Here is a 27818-nt window from a genome sequence, read left to right as displayed (position 1 = left end):
TGAACATAGCTTATTACAGCTCCAGGGTAAGCCTAGCTTATTACAGGCCCTGGCTCTGACCCAGAACTCTAGAAACACTATTGGCACATTTTTTTTTTTTTTCGGAGCTGGGGACCGAACCCAGGGCCTTGTGCTTGCTAGGCAAGCGCTCTACCACTGAGCTAAATCCCCAACCCCACTATTGGCACATCTTAAATAAGAAGGTTAAGCATCTTGTTCCTTTAAAATCACCAAGCCTTTAGTTTCCTCGAGGTCAGACACAAGGTCACTAAAAAAAAAAAAAAAAAAAAAAACCTTAGCAGTATCTCCCTCCTTCTACTGAGTCTGAAGGTCAGGGTTGAAGTCCTGTCCTTACTTCACACAACCCTGAGTGCCCTTGGAACCCAGGCCTGGGGCCTGGGCCTGCCCCTGTTGCCATGACACTGGTTCCGGCTCCCCAACGCTGGAGCTCCGGGACTCTGATTGGCTGGGGGGCGGGCTCTTTCTCGAGATGGGTCCGCCGCCGCCATTGTGCAGCGCTCCTCCCAGCGGAGGGTTCCGGCTGTGGCCAGTACCTCAGCATCTACGCGTCGCCCGGCAGGTCCGGGGCTCCGGTCCGTGCCGGTGCAGGCGCCGGCATGTGGCTGTGGGAGGACCAGGGCGGCCTCCTGGGCCCCTTCTCTTTCGTGCTGGTGCTGCTGCTGGTGGTGACGCGCAGCCCCTTCAACGCCTGTGTGCTCACTGGCAGCCTCTACCTCCTGCTGCGGTTCTTCAGCTTCGAGCCGGTGCCGTCCCGCCGGGCCCTGCAGGTGCTCAAGCCCCGTGACCGCGTGTCCGCCATCGCCCATCGCGGCGGCAGCCACGACGCGCCCGAGAACACGCTGGCGGCCATCCGGCAGGTGAGCCCCGCGCACGCCTCGGGCCTGCACCGTCGCTGGCATCTCTCCTCCGCATCCCAGCCCCGCAACCCTCCCCACTCCAGCTATTTCTAGAATTCCGCGGGTACTTATAAAACTTGGTATGTGCCAGACGCTGGGATGACAGCCAGACAAGACTCCTTTGACAGGGCTTTCATCTGGGTTGGGAGAGATAACATATGAGGCTACTCTTTAGGGTGGGGCAGTGCATTATGTAGCAGAAATATTTTCTATGAACTAGATATGTGTGAACTGGAGCAATAATTACAAGGTTGGATCAGTGGGAAGTGTACCCGGATGCCCATGGCCAGAGCAAATGTCCTGACGTGAGGCATGAGTTGGAGTGGTAAGGTAACACACGACAGCTTATATTTGGTGCTGGCTACGAGGAGCAGAGCAAAATCTAGTGTGTGGATGAGCTAAGATCTAAACCAGGTCAAATGGGTTCTTGTCAGTAAATGGGATTTTTCTCTCTCTTTTTGAGGCAGGGTCTCTGTAGTCCTGGCTGTCCTGGAACTCACCAGGCTGGCCTCAACTCCTTTCCTCCTGCGTCTGGTGGGACTAAAGACATCCACCACCACCACCTAGCAAAGTATCTAAATCACCCTTATCATAGGATGTGTTTTCTGTCTCTACATTACTTGAAATTTATCTTTATTGCCTCTCTCCAAATACACCTTCATCATAGTCAACAACCCTGCCAGCCAGACCTCTGTCAATATTTGCCTCCCTTTCCCACAAGGCACCCGGGAGAATTTTAATAGCCTTTGCCCTTTGAAGTCTTCTGTTTTCAGATTAATGTCAGCTTGCACGGCAAGAGCATTTCAGTGGATTATGCACCTCTGTGGACTACGGTCAGCCTTCATACCTGTTGGCCTGGCAGTCTGTGGATTTAGTTGTAGATTCAAAAATAGCGAGAAAGGCGTGTGTGGAGTGACGCCACACCTTAAGTGCTTACATAGTTTGCTTTAGAACTCAGAGTTGACTTGAGGGGTACAGTAGGCCATTCCTGGGATATATGCAAACACTACAGCTCTTATTCCTTTTTCGTTTGTTTGTTTTGCTTTGTTTTGCTTTGTTTTGGTTTGGTTTTTTTGAGACAAGGTTTCAGTAGCCTTGACTGTCCTGGAACTGTCTGTGTGCCTCCCTAGTGCTAGGATAAAGGCGCGCACCATCCTATTTGACCTTTTAGACACTTGTATATCTGGTCTTCTCATTTCTTTGAGACCTAGACTAGGTGGGGGAAACTGTGACTCCAAGACAACTCCTCCCAGAATAAGCCCTTCTGATTGGACAACTCGATGCTCTTTGACAAAGATTAAAATATTTTCCAGGATATTTGAATGTGCGCTATTTTCTTTGTCCAACTTAAGTAACTCGTTTATTACCCAACGCTCTCTGCCCCTTTAGCTGTAGCAAAGAAAATACAGAGCAAGTAGGGCACCCTTGTCTCAGCCCTAACCTCAGTTTCCCCATGAAGTTGTAAAGTGAAAAGGACAATGGTGTTTATGAAGGAGGTGACAGGAGACAGAGACTGGTCTGTACACACCAAAGCCTAGTGCGATTCCATGTGGGAGCTGTTTCCCGGGAATCTAGGGATGGCTTGCTGTCATCCGGAATAGGTGAAAGAATTAAATCTGAAAGACAGTAGGAGGACGACCTTTGAGTTAGCGGAGAGTACATGTACGTGCATTGTCAGAAGAAGGAAGGCACAGGATGGTCATTGGCTTCGTTTCTGCTTTCCTTTATGTGAATTGCCTTAAAGACTACTCCAAGTTAACTGAGCACACAGAGTGTTTCTGAGTATTTGTTGACAGTGGGATTCGGCCAAGACTGTGTTTGCCTGGGTGTCAGTCACATTGAAGATGAGTGAGGAAGCTTCACATGTGAGATGAGAATACACTTATGTCATCGTCATACGGAAGTAGGGCAGGATTCTCTGTACGATGAACACATCATAGGGAAACTGCAGCGTCTCCAGCATTGCGCCAGCTGGTTCCTGGTCTGAAGAGGAAGTGAGATGGCAGTTCAGCTGGCTGGACTGGCTGGCCGCTGTGGACCGTCGTTAGCAATGGCCGTCTTTAGCTGCCAGGTGCACACTGTAGCTCTTGACAAGTCAGGATTTCCATCCCATTTGGGTTTTTTGGTTTTTTTTTTTTTTTTTTTTTTTTGGTTCTTTTTTTCGGAGCTGGGGACCGAACCCCCATTTGGGTTTTGTTCTGTCCTTTGCTTCCCTCTGTATATTTGCAGCACAAAATTTGTATTCTCAGACTTTTACAACACTGTTCTGACTGACGGACTGATAAGTCTCTGGAAGGAAATATGGTAGTTACATAAAGAAAACTAGTTAAATGTGAAACGAATGTATTTAAAAAAAAAAAAAACAGCCAGGTGGTGCATGCCATCAATCCTGGCGCTCTGGAAGCAGAGGCAGGCAGATCTGTGAGTTTGCTCTGCTCTTGCAGAGGACCTGCTTATAACTCTAGCTCCAGGTGATTCCTTCCACCACCTCTGCTTCCATAGAGACCTGCACTGGCATGCACAGACCCCATACAGACACACACACTTTAATTAAAATAATTTTAAAAAATATTTTTTAAAGATACACTATTAAAAATAATGGCAAAGAAATATAACTGTGTCAACTATGCCCACAGTTCACTCCCTCAGGACTGAGGATGACTTTAAAAAGAAAAAGTCTAACGGGTGTGGTGGTGCAGGTCTTTATCCTGGCTCTAAGGAGACAGAGGCAAGTGGCTTCTGTGCATTTGAAACAAGTGTAGTTGTGTATAACAAGTTCCTGCCTGGCCAGGGTCACGCAGGGAAACCCTGTCTGGGGAAATTATATTCTTAATTTTCTTCAAAACAAAACAACAAAAGCCTCTGGTTGCAATAAGAAAAAAAACCTAAGCCCCCTTACTGTCTCCTGCCTTCCTGTCTTTGCACTTTTGTGATCTGCCCTCCCAGGCCCCGACTTTTTCTCTCTTCCCCTTTCTCAGGGCCCTGCTCTCTGTTTCTGTCATCCAGTGTTTGTCTAGGCTTTATGTACTTGAACATCCAGCTTCAAATTCCTCCCAGGCAGCTGACTTACTCTCTCACCTGAGTGCAGGCGGAAGCCTGGCCTCCAGAAGGCTAATGCAGCTGTTTGCTGTTCAAGGATTAGTTAGGTTCTGCTGATCAGTCTGCTTGCCACTGGCCTCATATAGGCCAGCTCTCACTGTGCTAGCCAGGTGGTCAGTGCAGCTTCTTAGATACCAGCATCCAGCCTAAAACACACACGCACGCACGCACGCACGCACGCACGCACGCACACATGAGCATGCACGTGTGCACAGAATCAGGAGCACTTATTGTGAGTACAGGAGGAAGCTGAACATTGAGGCTTACATGAGTCTACACTAACTGTAAGAAAGGGAGTAGGCTTAGGTAGCAGTAAGGATTTTTTTCTACCTCATTGTCTCCTTCCTACCTGAGGCCTTTGCTTTGTGTTTGCTGTTTCTCCTGCGTGGAAGAGTCCGCCCTTGGATATCTTCCTGTTAGAGCCAAGGGCAAATTGTGGGTGCTCTCAGAAACTCTGTTTTCTGAATAACTTTGTAGGGTTTGTGGATTTGTTTTTGTTTGTTTTTTGATTGGTTTAGTTTTAATAAATTGTTTAAAAGACAAAAAGTAGGTGTAGTGGTAACATGTGTAATCACAGCCCTCAGGAGACTGAGGCAGGAGGATTGTGAGTTCAAGACAATTTCAGACTACATGGTGAGATTCTGTCTCTAAAAGCCAAGGGCCGAGGGAACAAGTCACTGATGGTACTGATGGTGCAAGATGTGAGGCCAGATCTCCAGCAGTATAGGAGAGAGGGTGGGAGAGGGGAAAGTGGGGGAGGGAGAGAGAGAATGCACAAGCACACAAAAGTTAGTCGTTTTCATTCATGCTGGCACTATTGTTAAAATACTGTCTCACCTTGTTGTGTTGAGACCAAATAATAACCCCAGTGAAGAAAAGTACAGTTAAATGTCTAGTATGTCTAGACATAAGGATATTATTTCTATTATAGGGAAAGACATTCGTGGTGTACACTGAGTTGTGATTTATGTTATAAAACATAACCCATGTTGTGTGGTGTTCAACTTTAACTTAAGAAGGTTGTAATCTTTAATAGTACAAGGCATTGTCACTGGTATAGATGGGAGCTTTATTAGAATCATTGATCATTGCGCTTGTCTTTCTTGTCATAATAGCTTGTGAGGAATGACAACTCTGAGCTGGGTACCAAGCTCCTTATAGGCATGGTTTCCACACCCTCACAACTCTATGGGGCATCATAGAAATGCCATCTCAATGAAGAAGCTGAGGCTAGAGTCCGTAGAAACTCATCCTCGTGACATAGCTACAGATGGAATTGGGATCGAGGGGGTTCCATGGTCACATGACTGAAACTTAAAGAATGTGTAGCTGTATAATTATAACATGCAGGTAGAGAAATATTAAAATAAAGTAGACAAGCCTCCAACCTTGAATATGACTGGAAAAATCTAATTCATTACCTTTGAAATTCATGCTTAAGGAAGAGTACATAACCATGGTGAATCTGCTTGGTGTTTGTCAGAGAGGGTGAGGTTAAACCGACTCGATCCTGATTGATTTTGTTTATACCAGAATTGTGAAATAGCTGAGTAACAGGGAACACAGAGCAGTCACCAGCCTTTCCAAGTAGGCAAAGGGTAGAGTTTGTCTAAGTGATCAAAGCCACCATAGCCAGAAAAAACTTGTTTTCCTGCTGAGATGGTGTAAAGAGCAGGACTGGATCGTTTTAAGGACTTGAAGAGTGTGGGGCTGAGGTAGCATTAACCCCCATGGGAGACAGGTTCATCTGGGGAGTGACCTGGAGGAGGAAAGGGACAGAAATCTGTAAGGACAGCTGTCCACTTCAGCAGCCATGTGCTTTTCCTTCAGATTTAGATATAAAATGGTATCTGTAGCTGTTGACATTAATATTGTTGATGTTTTTGTTAAGGCAGCTAAGAATGGAGCAACAGGTGTGGAGCTGGACATCGAGTTTACTTCTGATGGAGTTCCTGTCTTGATGCACGATAACACAGTAGATAGGACAACAGACGGGTCTGGCCGATTATGTGATCTGACATTTGAACAAGTTAGGAAACTTAATCCTGCAGCAAATCACAGACTCAGGTGAGTCACTGACATTATTACGCAGGCCTTTAGTCATCACTGGTGGCTACAGGTAGGCACTGGCACCTTCTAAGTATGTCTATTCCAGGAGAGTTTTTTCATTTCAACGTATTCCTAAGTGGTAAGCACACACCAGCAACAGCAGAAGCATTGTGTGTACATTTTACCATTTGCACTGTGGGGTACCCGGCTGCTGCAGCATTCTGAGGACAGTACTGCCTATGTTCTAGGCACTAATTGAAATTAGTTTCTGCCATCCTTTAAATTAGAGTCAAAGGCTTAGAGCAGTGGCTTGTCAATGCTCTTGTTCCAGATACACCAACTCATTCTTTAAGTTAGTCAAATGATGATTCCATCATTAACCAATTCACTAGATCTTGCAGCAAACTTCCGAGGAATCGTACAATGTAAGGACTAGAAGAATCCCAGTAAACTCCAAAGTAGCACTGTCCCATCAACAGCAGTATTCTCCTGCATCGTCCAGTGCAAAGGCTGTTAAGATCTTGGCATGGTTTGCACAACTTAAGAACCAGCTTGTTTACTTAAGTGGAGATAAATATTTACACTTAAAAACCATAGGTAATTACATTGATTTGCTTACATAAAATTCTGGAAAAGTTAATGATCTACTCAAGAGTCAACAGTAAGTTCATATAAGAACCAACATTAGAGTCTTGATATTCCAGTTTCAGTTGAAAAAACATGAACCCACCATGCTGTTTCTGGTTGTCCTTCATGTGTCTTAACCCTGTAAAAGTGGGAAATGTGTTTAGATGTCTAACTATATGATGTTCTCTAATGGTATCAAACTTACATCATCTGTGTGTGTGTGTGTGTGTGTGTGTGTGTGTGTGTGTGTGTGTGTGTGTACGTAAGATGTTCCAGAAGGTTCTCTTACAAACCCAGTGCTCTGTTCTGAATACTGCACACCAATCATTGCCTTTGACTCAGCATGTCTGATTCTGAGTCACTGAACCCTCCCTTCCCACCACTGATAGCTTTTCCACCCTGACAATTGAAACACCAGATGATATATTGTGAAATAGGGTTGTTTAGATCTCACTCCTATCTTTTTTTTTATTGATTTCTTTATTTATTTACTTATTTGTTTGTTTGTTATGTGTATGGGTGTTTGGCCTGTGTATGTCTCTTATCACATGTATGCCTGGTGCCCACAGAAGTCAGAAGAGGTTGTTGAATACCTTAAAGACTGGAGTTACAGACATTTGGGAGTGGCTATGCAGGACTCAATCTTGAGTCCTGTGGAAGAGCAGTCAGTACTCTCTGAGCCATCGCTCCAGCCCGTCTTCTTTGATAATAAAGACGTGTGCTCGGTGTGATCAGTGCCATGTCTGTTGCCTGGTCAGTGTCCAGTGTTCCTTGAGTGCTGATTGTCTGACACAGTGATGAAGGTCTAACCCCGAATCGTGAAAATTCAGACCTAAAAGAATTAAAGTCAGCAAGGCCAACTGTACTTGGATGCTGGTCTTAAAGAGTATCACTAACCCGAAACTCCAGAGCCCACTTATGAAATTGCTCTTCCTGTGATCAGACATTTCATTGCTTCTGTGTTTGAGGTGCAGCTGGCTTTAATATTACAAACAAATAACCACTAGGAGGATGTCAGGTTCAGGGCACTGAGAGTTGACCACTGAGCCTAACAACCTGAGCTGTCCTCAGAGACCATGGCATGGTGGGAGCAGAGAACTGATTTCCAGAAGTTTTTCTCTGACCTCCACATAGGTGCCATGCATATGTGCCCTTGACCGTCATAAATTAAAAAAAATTTTTAAAAGCCAAGTATGATGGCTCATGCCTTAGGAGGCAGAGGCAGGCAGATCTCTGTGAGTTCAAGGGCAGCCTGGTCTACAAAGTTAGTTCCAGAACAGCCAGAGCCCTTATACAGAAAACCCTTGTCTTGGAAAAAAAATGAAATAAATGAATGAATTAATGTAATAAAAATTTTTTTGAAGATGTCAGACTTAAAGTTAACACGGCAAAAAATGCTTATGGTGGGTATCACCATTGGGATCTGCAAACAAGGAGAAGCATAGTATTATGCTATCTTAATGCGTCACATAACTACTTGAGAATTTTTTTTGAGAGTGTGTGTGTTTTGCATGTAATGTTTGTGCACCATGTGAGTGCGGTGCTTAAGGAGTCGAGAGGAGGGTAAGTCCTCTAGAACTGGAGTTGCAGACAGTTGCGAGCTGCCATTCCTTGGGAACAAGGAATCAAGCTGGGGTCCCCTGGCAGGGTAGCCAAGTGTTCTTAACCACTGAGCCATCTCCCCAGCCTCACATGAGTACTCCTGATTCTACAGTTATAACAGCCTTCTCAATGACTGACTCCACATGAAGGACTTGGCCTTTTTTAGAACCACCTTTCAGGGAAAATAGGCATTTAACACTAGCTAGTTAGGTGTGGTGTCCTGTGCCTATAATCCCACTACTGGACAAGAGGATCAGAAATTCCAGCCAGCCTGGGCTACATATGAGGTTGTGTCTCAGCAAAACAAAATAAGGTAGGGGTATGTGTGCATGCGTGGTAAGGAGATGACTGCAAGCCTAGGGCTCTCCCTCTCTCCATGGAGTGAACATCAATCAGCACAGATGACATGTGAATTCCCCATAAGATGTGCATCGTCCATGTGCTTTTTCAAGCCGAGATCTGACAGTATTAGGTTGAATGAATACAAATTAAACCGTGTACAGTGAACCTTCATGAGAGGAAGGCTGATTTATTGGGTATGGGGCACTTAAGCTTCATTTTCTTCAGCAGAATATATATTTTTTTAGACTGGTGATTCTCAACCTTTCTAATGCCGTGACCTTTTAATACAGTTCCTCATGTTGTGGTGACCCCAACTACAAATTATCTTCATTGCTATTCATAACAGTAATTTTGCTAGTTATGAACCATATGTAAGTATCTGTGTTTTCCAATGGTCTTGGGCTCCTGTGACTCCCGAAAGGGTCACCACCCACAGGTGGAGAGCCTCTGTCTTAGACAAACACCTGCATAGCAGTACGAACTAATAAACAGACGTCTTTTCTCTACAAAAGGAGAAATTAGCTTAAAATCAAGTCCCTGAGTTTCCCGGGCAGCTGTGTCTGCCCTCTGAAGAGCAGGATACTATGTTGCCACTTTTGTGGAGACACCATCGTGGGCTTTATTGTCCCTGTTGTACTTTGGTGCAGGTGGCATAGTGAACTTTCTGGCCGTGGTTGGAAGCATCCTTGGCCAGCATGTTTGGGAGACATTTGTAAAATGTCCATTCCAGTAACCCTCGTTCTTTTCCTGTGCTCTCTCTTCTCTACGTGAGCCATTCCTTCCTTTCTCCTCTTGCAGAAATGAGTTCCCTGACGAAAGGATCCCCACCCTGAGGGAAGCAGTTACAGAGTGCCTCTGCCATAACCTCACCATCTTCTTCGATGTCAAAGGCCATGCAGATATGGTACAGTTCATTCCATGGACTTTGCTATTTTAAAAAGATGTCTTATGTAAGGCTAATCATTTTTAGAACTAACCATATATTTTCTTACTTATTCTTTTTCATTATTTTTATGACTTATATTATACTTAATGGGAGTATAAAATGCAGTTTACATTTTTAAATTTTAGAAATATTTTCCTTTTATGGAGCCTTTTAGCAAGATTTTAACTATGCGAATAGTTAATATAGTTAATATATTATTATTATTAATATAATTAATAGTGAAGATTTTAACTATGTGACTCTATTGTACAGGCTTCTGCTGCTCTAAAGAATATATACATGGAATTTCCCCAGCTGTACAACAACAGTATGGTCTGCTCATTCTTGCCGGAAGTCATCTATAAAGTAAGTCAGACCTTTCTTTCTGTGTTACATTGGGTTAGTTGCTGGAGGTAATATCAGTGGACTCTGTGAGATGCCCATTGTCACACTGAACTGAATGCAGCCACAGTCAAGAGCTCTTCCTTTAAGAGCAGGGACGTGTCCCAGGAGGCACCCGCCTGCTGCTCTTTAATGTGCACAGCCCTCTTCGAGCTTCTCTTAGGCAGGCACCTTACAGGCTCCTTGTGTTTCCTTGGTAAACTGAGTCCACACCTTACTTCCCAAAAAGTATCAGTAAAATATGGCTTTATAAAACAACTTTTGGGGGTTGGGGGAAAGTGGGATGAGGAACTGTGGGAGGGTGAACCAGGAGGGACTTAATGACTAGACACACATCCCAACGCTTAGAAGACTGAAGCAGGAGGATTTGAGTTTGAGATCTGCTTGGGCTGTAAAATGAAGCCTGTCTCAAACAACAACAAAACTCTTCTTACACGGTGTTCCACATGGTGACTACACGAACCCCTTAGCTATGATCTTGCTTGTTTCTCCCCACTGATCTTCCCCAGTAAGCCCTTGTTTAGTTTCAGATCATCAAAGATCAGAAAAATAGAATTTTCATGTCTCAAGCTCCACAAATGCTTTTAACTTTTTTCAAATAAAAATTGGTATTTATGTTTTTAAAAAATGTTCATTTGATCAATATTCAAATAAGGTATTCATTTTCAATCTTAAAATCTGCAAGTTTGCTTCCTTCTCTTCTTTTCTGTCTTTCTGACCTTCCCCCCCACCCCTGGTTATTGGATAACCCAGATGTATGTGTCTGAAAGTGCATGTGTGTATACCTGCGTGTGTGTATATGCATGCGTGTGTATTGCTAGGTCCTCATGCATGCTAGGCAAGCACTCTGCCACCGGGCTATGTTTCGAGGTCTGAAATTATGTTTCTTCATTTACCATGTCTGGTATTGTACACTTGTGTGATTTTATATGCTGTTCCTCACTTTGTTTCTTGTAAAACTGGTGAAGTACACGAGAACTCGTGCAGTTAGGGTTGATTGTCCTTAGCAGGGTCGTGTCATAGTGGGAGTGAATACCCATCGGGAGGCACACTTCATATGCTGGGCTGTGCAGGTTTTTTTGTGGGCTCCTGGTAGTCCTTGGCCAGGTTTGTCAGTTTACTAGGAAGTTTTGAAATGTTAATATTTTATTCAGAATCTAGAATTCATCTATAAATAAGACACTTCCTAATCTATCATTAAATCTTTGTTTTTACTTTAATAGTTTCCAAAATAATGAGTTGTTCTGTGGCATCCTTCCACTAGGGTCAACAGAGAATACATTAAAAATGTTTGCAGCAGGACAGTGCCTGCCAGTACAGACCTTTGGGGTGGCAGTCGTGTGGCTTACAGACATGTGGGGTCAGGCTTCCCAGGCTTATTTGACCACAGAGGCCTTTACAGTATGTGATGCTCTCCCATGGAGCTGAAAGCACAGGCTGAGGTACCTCCCCCATTCCTGCTCTGCCCTCCCCCATCTCCTCATAGCCCTTCTTCTTTACTTCCCTTCCCGTCCCCTCCCCACAGTTCTGCAGTCCTGCCATAACAGGGTCGAATTAACCAGCGTCTCTTGAAATGATCCTGGCTCTGTTCTCATTGAATTCTAAATTAACGTGCTATCTGAGTAATTCAACTGAAAGTGTATCTTCATAGCATTATTAAAATGTGGCTCTGAAAGTTGGGCATGGTGGTGCACATCTGTAATTCCCAGCTTTCAGGAGCCTGAGGCAGGAGGCTAGTGTGATTGGCTAGCCTGAACTACAGAAGACCCTGTCTCAAGAAACCTAGACAGATAAATACAACTTGACCCTGTGGTTGGCATATATTCATTCATTCTCTCTCTCTCTCTCTCTCTCTCTCTCTCTCTCTCTCTCTCTCACACACACACACACACACACACACACACACACACACACTTGCTGTGTGTTTCTGAGTAAACCTAGGGCCTGTTGCTTGCCCCCACTCTGAGGCTGGGCACCCTCCGCAGTCAGGTTCTCTCTGTCTGATAGAGTTTGTAGTTCTGTAGGACTGTGAGGAAGAGCTCCTCAATTGTAGTGCGTATTGCACCCCTACATCTACTTTATGTTTCTCAAAGGATTTGTAAGAGATGGCGTACTTGGTCGCTACAGGGCTCTCATCAAATGAATATTTGCTAATCTAAAATATTGAGAAGTTACAGACTTAAGAGGTGATCATTTTTTTGTCCATAATTCCTTTTCAGATGAGACAAACAGATCAGAAGGTAATCACAGCCCTGACTCACAGGCCTTGGAGCCTGAGCCACACTGGAGACGGGAAGCCTCGCTACAGCGTCTTTTGGAAGCAGTCTGTGTTTGTGGTGTTGGACATCTTGCTTGACTGGAGCATGCACAATGTCTTGTGGTACCTGTGTGGGATTTCAGCCTTCCTCATGCAGAAGGATTTTGTCTCCCCGTAAGTTAGAAGTGTTTGTCTCTTGGCTTCACATGTCCTGGGTGCTCTTTCTGGGAAGGAGGTGTTAAAGAAGTGGCAGACTGAGTTGTTTCCGACTCTTAGATCCCCCTGGGTCTGGTAAGTTAGGGGAGCGCCAGCTGCTGGAATTGCGTGGGAAGATGACAGGTGTCTTTCATGATTCACAGCAGGCTGACCAGACACTCTTCAGTTTTATAGGTTTGTCTGTTGGTTGCTTGTATGTGTGGTGAGTGTTTGTGTGTGTGTATGTGTGTATGAGCACCTGAAACTCACTGATGCAGCTAGTCCTGTGGCAAAGCTAGATTTCCTCAGGATCTTCTCTGCAACTGTAGGTGGGCTGCGATGTCTCCCAGCTCATATGTGGGTGCTAGAGACCCAACTCTGGTTCTTGAATGACAAGCATTTTTTTTTTTACTATGTTTTAAAAGTATATTACAGTATATTGCTCTTCCAGAGGTCCTGAGCTTAATTCCCCGTAACCACATGGTGGCTCACAACCATCAGTAATGGGATCTGATGCTCTTCTGGTGAATCTGAAAACAGCTACAGTGTACTCATATAAATATAATAATAAAAAAATAAGTCTTTGTTTGTTTATTTATTTATTTTATGTATGTAAGTACACTGTTGCTGTCTTCAGACACACCAGAAGAGAGCATCGAATTCCATTACAGATGGTTGTGAGCCACCATGGGGTTGCTGGGAATTGAACTCAGGACCTGTAGAAGACCAGTCGGTGCTCTTAATCACTGAGCCATCTCTTCAGCCCCATAAATAAGTCTTTAAATAAAATATTAAAAGTCAATTACAATTAGAACATATTAATCATGTAATATGTCTGTAAATTATTGCTGTCCATGTAAATGTGTATGGCAGAGCTGATGCATCATATTCCACCATAGCCTCATCAAACAGGGTTTCTCTGTGTATCTCTGCATGTCCTGGAGCTCACTCTGTAGATCAGGCTGGCCTCAAACTCAGAGATTTATCTGCCTGTGCCTCTCCCTCTGCCTCTGCCTCTTCCTCTGCTCCTCTGCCCCTCTGCCCCTCTGTGCCTCTCCCTCTGCCTCTGCAGCGAGTGCTGGGATTAAGGCCTGCACTGATGCCATCCTGCCCCAGCGCAGTTTTGTAGTGCATTTTTAAGAAGAAAATGGAAGTGTAGAGCGGGATTGCACTGCTTTTGGCTAACTCCCTTGGGAAAGTAGACGGGCAGGGAATCGCCTCAGCAGAAACCGCATGTGGGCACAGCCTTCCAGCTCCCATCCTCCCTTCTGCTTGTCTCTTACAGCCTGTCTGTTCTCTTGCCTGCTGACATCTTGTGAGCTGTCTTTTGGCAGCTTTAGAGCTGTAGACCACACTGTACCTCCATATGACTTCCCGCTTGCTCATTCTAGCAGCCATTTGGTTGTGGCCCACAGTGCTGTCAGGTGCTCCGTGAGGAAACCAAGGGTACGAGAGTAAAGAAACAAAGACATGCTCTCTGCCTCCTGGAGGTTCATGTCTAATAGGACAGGGACACCAGTCCAGTGTTGAGTCTGGTAAATATAAAACCACAGCTGAGGGCTACCAGTGGTTTAGTGGGTAAAGGGCTTCTTGTGCAAGCATTGGGACCTGACTTCAGATTCATAGCAGCCATGTAAAAACTGGTGCAGTAGCATGTGTGTAACCCCAGGGCTCAGGCTAAATCAGCAGATTCTGGGGATCAGTCTAATTGGAGCTTCAAAATCTGGGTTCTTTGAGACACCCTGTCTCAAATAAGATGAGGACAATCATGAAAGACACTGACATCAACAGCTTCGAGGACAGCGGTGCATACACCTTGTGTTCTGACCTAGTCTTGGACAGGGAGGGGATCCCAAGGAAGGAGGAGGGGAGTAATTGTTACCATGATGGCACAGGTCTGAAAGCCAAGCAGCTCTGGAGGCTGGGTCAGGAGGATTGCATGTTCACGGGCAGCCTGGGCTCGAGTGAGAGCATAAAGTAGAAGTGAAGAAGGAAGCTGGGTGCAGTGGACTGGGGTGCAGTGGACTGGGGTGCAGTGGACTGGGGTGCAGTGGAGGATGACTGCCTCCCTGTGTGCCCAAGGCCCAGGGTCAACCTCCAGCCTCTCCATCATCCAGTGGGTAAAGGATATCCAGGCCTGCTGCTGTCAGGGGGGCCAGTGCTGTGGGACCACAGGAGGAAGTGGGAGTCATGGTGGGGGTGGGAGCTCACACCTGTGTCCCTTTGACCTGGCCTCACAGATGGTTATGTGGCATCTTTCTTGAGGACGTCTCAGCTACATCCGGGTAGCTCATTCGTCTTGAGAAATTACCAGTTCTGGAGTGTGGGCTGTGAGCCTGGAAGTCACTGAGTCATGTTGGACCTGTGAATCTGTGAGAAAATGTGATTGTTCTAGTCTTGCTGTTTGAAGGTGTGTGTCTGGTTTGTGTCCCAACAACTGCTTTTATATTGTATAAGCTGGGATAAAGTCAGTACACTTTCAGGAATTATCAGCTGTTCACCAGGATATGGGGCAGGAGCAAACTAAGCTCTGCCCGTGAACTGCAAGGAAGAAAGCCTTGAGGGAGAGCTTGGAATGCTCTTCTTACCCAGGAATGGAGGACGGAGAGCTCGTCAGTACGTTGTGGAGGAGCTTGTTCTGGTGGCCTGAGAGGGAGGCTTCTGCAGCACAGAGAGAAGCGGGCAGTATGGGATGAACAGACTGGTGAGCGTGACCTGTTTGAGCTGGGACAATGTAAAGCAGGCACACACAGGCCACACCTGCTTCCCAGCCTTCTGACTGCAGTGGGAGGCCAGCTGGGCTCTTAGGGAACCATTGACACATGCTCTGAGCTCTCAGTTCCAGGGACAGCTGGTCAATCTAACACCACCCGTTTCCCCTTTTCTCCAGGGACTATTTGAAGAAGTGGTCAGCCAAAGGAATCCAGGTTGTTAGTTGGACTGTCAATACCTTTGATGAAAAGAATTACTACGAGTCCCACCTTGGGTCCAGCTACATCACTGACAGCATGCTGGAAGACTGTGCACCTCACTTCTAGACTCCCCAGGAGGAAACACAGATGCAAAACTGCCTGGAGGCCTTTTGCAGGGACACGAGAACACTCTGTTAGCACAAGCCCTGGGAATCCTGCGGCTCATACTAGCAATAGCCACAGTTTTACCCCAAGCAGAAACCAGGCATGGCGACCATGCTCCAAGGAAGGCTCCACACTTGCCCTTAAAATTCTGGATCTGTGAAAAGGCAGGGTGGCCCTACCCAACCCCGCTGAGGGTACAGAGCCACAAGGATGAGCAGAGTGGGTCCTGCAATTAGGGCGCAGGCACCAATGCATGGGCTTGCATGATCACTCCAAGTTGACATTTTAAATCTTGCCATACTTCAGTAATTCACTTATTTCCAATATTTGTCGTCAGCTCTGTTAATGGCGACATGTAGGTGTCAAACTTGTGACCATACTAATAAAATCATTGAAAGGTGAACAGAGGGCAAACTGTACCACACTTCTGGTCCTACAGCGTCTGGGACTCTGGGGTGACTCTGGGGAGAAGGGAGAGGGGAGCTGCTCTGGGCACACTGGAGGCCTTTAGTTTTAAGACTTGTTGTAAACACTTCCGACCACCAGGGGACAGAGCGGCAGCTGTCCCAGCTTGTTTGGAAGCTCAAGCACAGGCTGGTTCCTAGATGAGAACCTGGAGGGCACGTCTAAGGATCTGGGCTGCTCTTCATTTCTCAAAGGAAGATGCACAGACTGGTGGCAGCCTCAGAACAGCAGGGACACAGCCTCAGCCGGGCCTCAGGAGAACTAGTGTTCCTTTTTTTGCTCTAGACTAGGAACTAGATGAGGCATTTGCATGCACACTCATCTGCAGCCCTGGGGAAAAGCTTGTGGATATGTTGGCGCCATCTTTAGAGATGAGGAAGCAGAGGCACCACAGTTGCACACCTGAGTCCATGATGCAGTCCAGTCAGTGTCCAGTTCCAGGTCCTCACCATCCTGCGTGAACAAACAGGGCTTTTGTTGGGAACTTAGTAATTTGGTGTTTGCATGTGTGGGGGAGGGGTCGAGGTGGGGGAGGTCCCTGGCATTGAACTCAGATCATTCGGCTTGTAGCAGGCACCACGTTGAGCCCTCTCACCAGCCCTTAAGGTTTTGGGTTTTTTGTGATGCTAGAAATTCAACCTAGGCTTTACATGTGGTAAGTAAGCCTTCTGCCAGAGTTCTATCACTAGGCCTCTTTGTAAACAAATTTAAAATTAAGCCAGGTGTGGTGATACACATCTTTTTTTTTTTTTAAAGATTTTATTTATTATATATAAGTACACTGTAGCTGTCATCAGACACACCAGAAGAGGAGGACATCAGATCCCATTACAGGTGGTTGTGAGCCACCATGGGGTTGCTGGGATTTGAACTCAGGACCTCTGGAAGAGCAGTTCATGCTCTTAACCACTGAGCCATCTCTCCAGCCCCAGTGGTTCACATTTTTTTTTTAAAGATATTTATTTATTTATTTATTTATTTATTTATTTATTTATTTATTTATTTATTATGTAGTGTTCTGCCTGTACACCAGAAGAAGGCACCAAGATCCCATTACAGATAGCTGTGAGCCACCATGTGGTTGCTAGGAATTGAACTCAGGACCTCTCTCTGGAAGAGCAGTCAGTGCTCATAACCACTGAACCGTCTCTCCAGCCCCAAGTGGTACACATCTTTAATCCCAGCAGTCTGGAATCAGAGGCAGGCAGGTCTCTGAGTTAAAGCCAGCCTGGTCTACAAAGTGAGTTCCAGGAGAGCCAGGACTACATAGAGAAACCCCATCTCAAAAAGCAAAATTTTCAAATTACATCTACTGTGTGCGTAGTACACCTGGCACACACCTGGAGCTCAAAGGACAGGCTTGCCAGAGTCTTCACACCACGTGGGTTCCAGAGATTGAATTCAGGTCATCAGGCTTGGTTAGCAACGCTGTAAGCTAGTCTCTTAACTGGCACTCTAGCTCCTTTAAGACAGAGTCCACTAAGTTATTCAGGGTAGCCATAAACTTAAAATCTCTCAGGTTCCCAAGTGCTGAGATTGCAGGCCAGCACCAACAGACATAGCAGTAAGTGGCAACATTTAAAATGAAGTTAGTTTTCTTCTCTGCTAGAGACCAAACCTAAGACTTTGTGCATCCTAGGCAAGTGTCCCACCACTGAGCCTCACCCCAAGTCCTTGGGTTTTTGAGACAAGAGTTATGTTATAAATCTCAGCCTAGTCTTAAAGCTCCTGCCTCAGCCTTCTGAGTATTGGTATTATAGGCGTGTGCTGCCACACCTGGTTCTTTATTAGTGTTGGCTGAAAGTATCTGAGGTCTCATTACAAGAGCCTGCACTCACAGTATCAAAACCTGATGTCTTTCCTTGTCACATCACTGTTTGGACCTGCAGCATTCTAAAACTCACTGGCTGCTGTAGGCCAGCAAGACAGAAGGACTGTGGAAACACCCTGACTAGGTTTTGTGCCTGTGACAGGCCACTTATGGGGCTGGAAGATCGGATATGGGGGGAAATTGGATAGGGTAGAAAAGGAGGTGGGGAGAGGGCAGGTGTGGGAGGAGATGGGGACAGGAGGGGGTGGAAGAGGTGAAAGTGCAGAGGGAAGGGAGAAAAGGGATGAGGAGTAGAGGGAGAGAATAGAATGTAGTAGAGTGAAGAGAGGAATTGAGAGGGCCAGAGAGGAGAAGGGGAGCAAGAGGTGGTAGAAAGAGGAAAGCTAGGGGAAGAGGAGGGAAGGTGATAAAGAGGTAAGAATGGAGGAGGGAGAGAGACGGGGCTGAGAGAAGAAGGGAAGGGAGGGGGTGGAAAATGAGATGAGAAAGGAGGCTGGAGAGAAATGAGACCGGGAAGGAGAGTACCAGAGAAGCGGGAGACTGGAGTGGAAAGGAGGGAGGTGGGGGAAGGAGAGGGAAGAATGGCAGGTGAGGGGTGCCAGCGCAGTGGGAGCTGACACCTGCAGAGAGGAGGGGAGAGGAGGGGGAGATGGGCAGAGAGCAGACAGAAAGCCAGGAGGGGAGGACAGGGGACAGAGGGAAGAGGAGGGGAGCGTGGGAATGGGATGAAAGGGAGAAGGGTACATTGACAAGGGGGATTGAGAGGGAAGAATGGACAGGACATGAGAATGTGGAGGGAGACAGGAATGAAAGAAGAGGAAGATGAATATCAGAGATTGGAGTGAGGGGAGGCAGAACGGAGAGGAAAGGGGTGGGATAGGCAGTGAGTAGTGGAGAGGGGACAGCTGAGTGGAGAGGGGACATGGTGACAGAGGTGAGTGGGCAGATGGTGGTAGGCTAGGCAGAGGGGAAGGGAAGAGGAGAGGGAAGAACCAGAGGAGAGGCGATTGGAGTGCATGGTGTTGGAGAGGACAGAGACAGAAGAGAGGTCTTGAGAGATGAGAGGCAGGGGTTCTGTCCCAATCACCAGACTTAACTGCTTCTAAAAACCACTACTCTGTACAAAGATACCTCCTGGAGCATCACGGAACTGCAGATCTCAATCTTTGGCCAATGATCTTGGGGATTCTGCTTTGACGTCTACTATGATAGGTGTGTGGAGCTTGAGGCCAAATGCTTCCTGGGGTCATGCCTCACCTGCCACCTTCTTTGAGACAGGGCCTGTGCCTGTTTTGCCCTGTACATGTCAGGCTAGCTGGCCTGTGAGTTTCCTGCGTTTATTGTCTCTGCCTCACACTTCCTAACAGAGATTTAAGACATAACATAGACATATAGTACATATAAACATGCTTCAAAACAAAAACAGACTCAACTACCTCTGATTGTTATTTTCCCTAGTTACAGGACCTCAAAAGTGCTTATCTTTCAGACTGTGAGCTTTTATTAAAAACAATAAAAAGGATGTACCACCAAGCCATAAAAAAACAAAAAACAAACAAACAAACAAACAAAAAACAGAACAACCTAACAACCTCGAATTTAGCAGAGCAACTTGGCTTCTTTTCATTCCAATTACCAGAGTTAACAAGTAAAGTTTTCCTTGGGCTGCTGGGGTGTTTGTGTAATAAGCTCTACCGCCTGTCAAATCTCTTTTACCTGATAGATAAAATCCATGACTAGGATTAAAGTGGCAAGAGGCATGTTTAGCAAAGCATTATTTTCCAAGTGATCTGGGTTCAACCCATAATGCTCACGCCACAAAATGTTCTCACCGCTGAAGGCCCAAACAGGCACACCCACAACTCGATGATACCAGGAGCCAGGATGAGTCTTCCCTTCCTTAAAGTCTTTCTGTCAGGTACTTACATCACAGCTATGAGAAACAGGTAATATAATGACCTTGTGGATTTTACAGTGCAAGGAAGAAAACACAGTTTTACAACCAAGAGCAGATGCAATAAATCATGGAATATAATGGACTCTATTAATACCACATTATACTAGCATGAAGCTGGCCTTCTTGAGGTGTCTTGGGAGAGCATCAGTTTTGTACAGAGACTGTCCACTCAACACCTCTCTGTATGTTTGTCTTGAGACAGGGACTCTTGCTGAAGCAGATGCTCATGGGTCCCACTAGGCTGGCTATCCAGTGAACTTCAGGGGTCTGCTAGAACTGTATCACTATTCCTAAAGTTTTCAAAGGTCCCAGCTTCTTGCATATATAATTTGATTGTAAGAAGGTTATCTATGTGGTCCCTATTGGCTGCAGCTGCTCTGACGATCTAATTCCAAACCATTGCTATCCTGTTTTGGCTTATTTTCTATCTTCCCTCCATGAGAGAGTCACAGATATAACACATTTGTGCAAGAGTCGAGTTCAGGTCCCTGGGAACCCGCAGGCCACGCTGGCCAGGGAAGCAGGCAGGCTAACTGAAGTTCTTTCCTCTCCCTCTTCCCTTCCAGATCCAACCCCAAGTCTTACTGCTAGTTGTGGCCTCACCTCACTCTCTGCTTCATTCCCAGAGGACTTAGTAGATCCCGGGGGGGAGTACCCTGCTCTCTTCCCTCCTGTAGACCTCTTTAGCCCCCACTCCCAGACCATCCCCATCCATATTAGCTCACAATACCTAGAAACACATTTTCCCCAGAAACCCCAGTGACCACACCTAGCAGGATCTCAGAAGAATTTCCTAACAGACAAAACATAACCACCACACCCTCCTAAGAACCAGAGAGGGTGACAGAAACCTAGCAACAAAAGACACACTCAACAAAGACAAGATATCAGCACCTAGAATTACAATCTGCCTAAATCCAGATGACTAAATGCCAGCAAAAAACTACAATCAATAAAAGCCAGGGTAATATGTCTCCACTGGAGCCCAGCAATTCTACCACAGGAGGCCCTACAAAATGCAACATAGCTCAACTATGTTCACTGCTGTTCTATACATAATAGCCAGAAATTGGAACCAAATCTAGATGTCCCTCAATAGATGAGTGTATAAAGAATTTATACAATGGAATGTTGCTCAGCCATTAAAAAGAATGAAATTCACAGGTAAATGGATAGAAAGAAGAGAAAGAAGAAGAAGAAGAAGAAGAAGAAGAAGAAGAAGAAGAAGAAGAAGAAGAAGAAGAAGAAGAAGAAGAGGAGGAGGAGGAGGAGGAGGAGGAGGAGGAGGAGGAGGAGGAGGAGGAGGAGGAGGAGGAGGAGGAAGAGGAAGAGGAGGAGGAGGAGGAGGAAGAGGAAGAGGAAGAGGGGGAGGAGGAGGAGGAGGAGGAAGAGGAGGAGGAAGAGGAAGAGGAAGAAGGTGGTTTTTAGGGTCTTACTGCTGTGAACAGACACCATGACCAAGGCAACTCTTATAAGGACAACATTTAATTGGGGCTGGCTTACAGGTTCAGAGGTTCAGTCCAGTATCATCAAGGTGGGAGCATGGCAGCATCCAGGCAGACATGGAACTGGAGGAGCTGAGAGTTCTACATCTTGTTCCGAAGGTAGCCAGGAGAAGACTGACCTCTAGGCAGTTAGGATGAGGGTTTCAAAGCCCACACCCACAGTGACACACCTACTCCAACAAGGTTACACCTCCTGATAGTGCCACTCCCTTGGCCAAGCATATACAAACCAAAGAAAAGAAAAGAAAGGAAAAGAAAAGAAAAAAAAAGGATCCCAAGTGTGGTAACTCAGACCCAGAAACATAAATATGGTAAGTATTCATTTGCATACCGCTGTTAGCTGTTAAGTCAATGATAACTATGCTACAATCCATAGAACCACAGAGGTTAGGTATAGAGTAAGGGACTAGTGGGGAGAGATAGGTCTGCCTAGGAGAGGGAAGTAGAATAGTTATGGGTGGATGGGGACAGGGCTGGAATGAAATAGTCAAGTGGGAAGGGAGAGTGAATGAGGCACAATGGAGGGAATAAGGGGAGAGACATTTAAAATTAAGGACCCTTTGGGGGGTAGCATAGAAACCTAATACAGCAGAAGCTTCCTAAAATACATACATATATGGAGGTGCTCTAAATAAAGTCACCAAGTAATGGGGAATACAGAGCTCCAACTGGACATCTCTTGTCACCAAATGTAGCTTTCAGTACTGGGATTGGATTATGTCTAATTGTGTTGTTAGCCCCATGGGAACTCCCTATCAACCTGAGCTGTTGCCAGGTTGCTCTCCACACCTTGACAGCATAGCCCTGCTGCTGAAGACAGCACAACTCACTGAACATGAAGAAGGCAAGTTGCTGCCTACGTAGAGCTTTCACCCCTATGGGCTAGTGTCTCTGGTACAGTAAGGTATTCTGCTTGCTACCAAAGGAGAAACATGAACAGCAACCCAGCCAACCCTGGAGATAGAAAGCCTAGGGAAGAGATCAGGAGTCATAGACACAAGCATCACCAACAGAATACAAGAGATAGAAGAGACAATCTCAGGGGCAGAAGATACCATAGAAAACATTGACACAACCAGCAAAGAAAATGTAAAACGCAAAAAACTCCTAACCCAAAACATCCAGGAAATCCAGGACACAATGAGAAGATCAAACCTAAGGAAAATAGGTATAGAGGAGAGCAAAGATTCCCAATTTAAAGGACCAGTAAATATCTTCAACAAAATTATAGAAGAAAACTCCCCTAACCTAAAGGAAGAGATGCCCATAAACATACAGGAAGCCTACAGAACTCCAAATAGATTGGACCAGAAAAGAAACTCCTCCTATCACATAATAGTCAAAACACCAAATGCACACAACAAAGAAAGAATATTTTAAAAAGTAAGGAAAAAAGGTCAAGTAACATATAAAGGCAGACCTATCAGAATTATACCAGACTCCTCACCAGAGACTATGAAAGTCAGAAGATCCTGGACTGATGTCATACAGACCCTAAGAGAACACAAATGCCAGCCCAGGTTACTGTATTCAGCAAACCTCTCAATTAACATAGATGGAGAAACCAGGATATTCCATGACAACACCAAATTTACACACTATCTTCCCATAAATCCAGCCCTACAAAGGATAATAGATGGAAAACTCCAACACAAGGAGGGAAACCACACCCTAGAAAAAGAAAGTAACCTTGCAACAAACCCAAAAGAAGAGAGCCACACAAACAATTCTACCTCTACCAACATAAATAACAGGAAACAACAATCACTATTTCTTAATATCTCTTAATATCAATGGACATAATTCCTCAATACCAATACTGTCCAAACTATTCCACAAAATAGGAACAGAAGGAACACTATCCAATTTCTTCTATGAAGCCACAATTATGCTTATACCTAAACCACGCAAAGACCCAACAAAGAAAGAGAACTTCAGACCAATTTCCCTTATGAATATCGACACAAAAACACTCAAAATTCTCACAAGCCAAATCCAAGAACACATCAAAATGATCATGCATCATGATCAAGTAGGCTTCATTCCAGGGATGGTTCAATATATGGAAATCTATTAACGTAATCCACTATAAATCCACTATAAAAACAAACTCAAAGGGAAAAAAAAAACCACATGATCATCTCATCAGAGGCTGAGAAAGCATTTGACAAAATTCAACACTCCTTCGTGTTAAGAGTCCTGGAAATATCAGGAATTCAAGGCCCATACCTAAACATAGTAAAAACAATATACAGCAAACCAGTAGCCAACATCAAGCTAAATGGAGAGAAACTTGAAGTAATCCCACTATCAGGGACCAGACAAGGCTGCCCACTCTCTCCCTACTTATTCAACATAGTACTCAAAGTCCTACCCAGAGCAATCAGACAACAAAAGGAGGACAAAGAGATACAAATTGGAGAGGAAGAAGTCAAAATATCACTATTTGCAGATGATATGATAGTGTACTTAAGTGACACCAAAAGTTCCACCAGAGAACTACTTAACCTGATAAATACCTTCAGCAAAGTGGCTGTGTATAAAATTAACTCAAACAAATTAGTAGCCTTCCTCTACTCAAAAGGATAAACAGGCTGAGAAAGAAATTAGGGAAATGACACCCCTTTACAATAGTCACAAATAACATAAAATACCTCAGTGTGACTCTAACCAAGCAAGTGAAAGATCTGTATGACAATAACTTCAAGTCTCTGAAGAAAGAAACTGAAGATCTCAGAAGATGGAAAGACTTCCTATGCTCATGGATTGGCAGGATTAATATTGTAAAAATGGCCATCTTGCCCAAAGCAATCTACAGATTCAATGAAATCCCCATCAAAATTCCAACTCAATTCTTCATAGTGTTAGAAAGAGCAATTTGCAAATTCATTTGGAATAACAAAAAAACCCAGGATAGTGAAAACTATCTTCAACAATAAAAGTAATTCTGGGGGACTCACAGAGCAATAGTGATAAAACAAAAAAACAAAAACTGTATAATATTGGTACAGAGACAGGCAGGTAGAGCAATGGAATAGAATTGAAGACCAAGAAATGAATCCATGCACCTATGGTCACTTGATCTTTGACAAAGGAACTTCAGTCATCCAGTGGGAAAAAATAGCATTTTCAACAAATGGTGCTGGTTCACCTGCTGGTCAGCATGTAGAAGAATGCAAATCGATCCATTCTTATCGCCCTGTACAAAGCTCAAGTCCAAGTGGATCAAGGACCTCTACATAAAACCAGACACACTCAAACTAATAGAAGAAAAAGTGGGGGAGAACCTCAAACACATGGGCACTGGGGAAAATTTCCTGAACAAAACACCAATGGCTTATGTTCTAAGACCAAGAATAGACAAATGGGACCTCTTAAAATTGCAAAGCTTTTATAAGGCAAAGGACACTGTCATTAGGACGAAATGGCAACCAATAGATTGGGAAAAGATCTTTACTAATCCTACATCCAATAGAGGGTTAATACCCAATATATACAAAGAACTTAAGAAGTTAGAGCCCAGAGAATCGAATAACCCTATTAAAAAATGGAGTACAGAGCTAAACAAAGAATTCTCAGCTGAGGACTATCGAATGGCTGAGAAGTACCTAAAGAAATGTTCAACATCCTTAGTCATCAGAGAAATGCAAATCAAATGAACCCCGAGATTCCACTTCACACCAGTCAGAATGGCTAAGACCAAAAGCTCTGGTGAGAATGTGGAGAAAGAGGATCACTCCTCCATTTTTTTGTGAGATTGCAAGCTTGTACAAACACTCTGGAAATCAGTCTGGAGTTTCCTCAAAAAATTGGACCCAGCTATAACCTCTCTTGGGCATATATCCAAAAGATGCTCCAACATACAACAAAGACACATGCTCCACTATGTTCATAGCAGCCTTATTTATAATAGCCAGAAGCTGGGAAGAACCCAGATGCCCTTCAACAGAGGAATGGATACAGAAAATGTGGTACATCTAAACAATGGAGTACTACTCAGGTATTAAAAACAATGATTTCATGAAATTCATAGGCAAATGGATGGAACTAGAAAATCATCCTTAGTGAGGTAACCCAATCACAACAAAACACACATGGTATGCACTCACTGATAAGTGGATATTAGCCCAAAAGCTCGAATTACCCGAGATAAAATCCACAGACCACATGAAACTCAAGAAGAAGGACGACCAAAGTGTGGATGCTTCAGTCTTTCTTAAAAGGGGGAACAAAAGTATTCATAGGAGGATATATGGAAACAAAGTTTGGAGCAGAGACTGAAGGAATGGCCATTCAGAGCCTGCCCTACCTGGGGATTCAGCCCATATACATACAGCCACCAAACCTAGACAATATTGTTGATGCCAAGAAGTGCTTGCTGACAGGAGCCTGATATAGTTGTCTCCTGAGAGGCTCTGCCAGAGCCTGACAAATACAGAGGTGAATGCTAGGAGCCAACCATTGAACCAAGAATGGGGTCCCAATTGGAGGAGTTAGAGAAAAGATTGAGTTGAAGGGGTTTGCAACCCCATAAGAATGATACTAACCAACAGAGTTCCCAGGGATTAAACCACCACCCAAAGAGTACACATGGACAGACCCATGGCTCCAGCTGCCTATGTAGCAGAGGATGGCCTTGTTGGACACCAGTGGGAGGAGAAGCCCTTGGTCCTGGGAAGGCTCGATGCCCCAGTGTAGAGGAATGTCAGGGCAGGGATGTGGGAAGGGGTGGGTGGTTGGGTGGTGGAGTACCCTCATACAAGAAGGGTGAGGGGGGATGGGATGGGGATTTATGGACAGGAAACTGGGAAAGGGCATAACATTAGAAATGTAAATAAAAAATAAACAAAAATAGCTTTCTCACTTTGGAAACAAACTATTCTTTTTTTTTTTAGGGTTTTATTGCTGTGAACAGACACCATGACCATGATTCAGGTTCAGACGCTCAGTCCATTATGATCAAGCTGCATCCAGGCAGGCATGGTGCAAGAGGAATGGAAAGTTCTCCATCTTCCGAAGGAAGCCAGGAACAGACTCTGAAACAAACTATTTTTAAGGGTAGGCCCCATGCCCAGCAGTTGATAGCCAACAGAAAAGGAACTCAGTGACAACCTTAGAAGTTCTTTATTTCATAGTGTTGTGTTGGGTATGTTATTTTATTTTTCTCTCTTTTTACCCTACATGTCCATTAGATATATAGTGTGCTCTAGAGTTTTATGGGATTCCCAAGTGTGAGAACAAGTGGGTCTCTATTTTTCGTGTCTTTTCTTGGGTTCTTTTACTTCTGTTTGTTTTGTCCCATGTATCACTGTTTGCTTTATCTTATTATATTTAATTATTATCCGTTAGAAGCCTGTTTGTAATGAGACAGGAAACAGTGGATCTGGATAGGAGCAGAACCAAACACAGGCTACATTATGTGAAAGAAAGAAATCTATTTTCAATAATTGGGGGGGGGGGAGACTTGATTTTGCTGGCAGAAGTGCTTCATTTTTATTATTCTAAGACATCTGAGTTCTTCATGTTGATTTCTGCCTGTTCTTACTCACACAGTGTAAGCACATGTCAAAGGAGTTTGTGATGGCTTTTCTTGGAATCTGGTACGTTCTCAAGCTCTCATGGGGCATGCTTCTAAGCCTCTGACCACAGTTTTCTGTCACATCAGTCAATATTCTGTTTGGTAAGCAATCAATATGGTTGGAACACAGCAACCATGTGCCTGTAGCTCAGATGCAACAAACTAATCAGTCATCAAAATGGCAGAATCGCTGTCATGCAGCTTAGTCCTCTATCCTCCCCTTTCGTCTTTTTAATTAAGGATAAGATTGACTGCAAACACTAAGTAGCAGGAGGATCGGAGAGAGGGCTCCGTGGTTGAGAGTATTGGCTGCTTCTTCCAGAGGTCCTGAGTTCAAATCCCAGCAACCACATGGTGGCTCACAACCATCTGTAAAGGGATTTGATGCCCTCTTCTGGTGTGTCTGAAGACAGCTATAGTGCACTCATATATAATGAATAAATAAATAAATCTTTTTTTAAAAAGTAGCTTTAAAAAAAAAAAGAAGGTAACAGGATTTGTGTGTGTGTACTACATGTGTGTGTATGGTGTGTGTGTGTGTCTGTGTGTGTGTTGTGGTGTGTATGTGTGTTGTGTGTCTGTGTGTGCGTGCGTGTGTGTGTGTGTGTGTGTGTGTGTGTGTGTGTGTGTGTGTGTGGTGTGAGTGCCACTTAGTGTTTCCCATGGTCATCACTTCAGGGTTACAACATTATTTTGGTTGAAAATTAGCAGAGTACAAAAATAATAAACTAAATAAGAAAGAACTTAATATCTTAAATCATAAATTCCTGCATTAAAGGTAGTACACCTCCTGCTTAGCACTCTGAATTTGAGTTGGTGAACTTCAGCCTCTGGAATGATAAGATTACAGACATAAGCCACTGTGCATGGCTTGTTTGTCATTGTTGGTGTCTCATTTCTATCTTCCTCACCAGAAACAAGTTTACATTACTGGATCTGAGTCTTTTTTGACAGGACCCCCACTCCTAGCTAGATAACCATTTCCCTCAG

At 44.6% G+C, this 27818-nt stretch overlaps 1 protein-coding gene across 3 annotated transcripts; it reads left to right on the top strand.

The window, feature by feature from the left end:
* The first annotated feature begins 507 nt into the window (after positions 1-507).
* Positions 508-15895, top strand: Gde1 (glycerophosphodiester phosphodiesterase 1). 3 transcript variants are annotated; one of them, XM_063272492.1, is made up of 6 exons: positions 508-997; positions 5912-6083; positions 9435-9540; positions 9835-9927; positions 12183-12394; positions 15306-15895. In XM_063272492.1, exons 2-6 carry the CDS (start codon positions 5977-5979, stop codon positions 15451-15453), a joined length of 666 nt encoding a protein of 221 aa, XP_063128562.1. In that variant the 5' UTR covers positions 508-997; positions 5912-5976; the 3' UTR covers positions 15454-15895.
* Positions 15896-27818: the final 11923 nt, after the last annotated feature.

Source organism: Rattus norvegicus, chromosome 1, assembly GCF_036323735.1.
Source record: "Rattus norvegicus strain BN/NHsdMcwi chromosome 1, GRCr8, whole genome shotgun sequence".
NCBI lineage: Eukaryota > Metazoa > Chordata > Mammalia > Rodentia > Muridae > Rattus > Rattus norvegicus.
The sequence above is the reverse complement of the archived record's forward strand: the minus strand, read 5'-3'. Positions and strand labels throughout refer to the sequence as shown.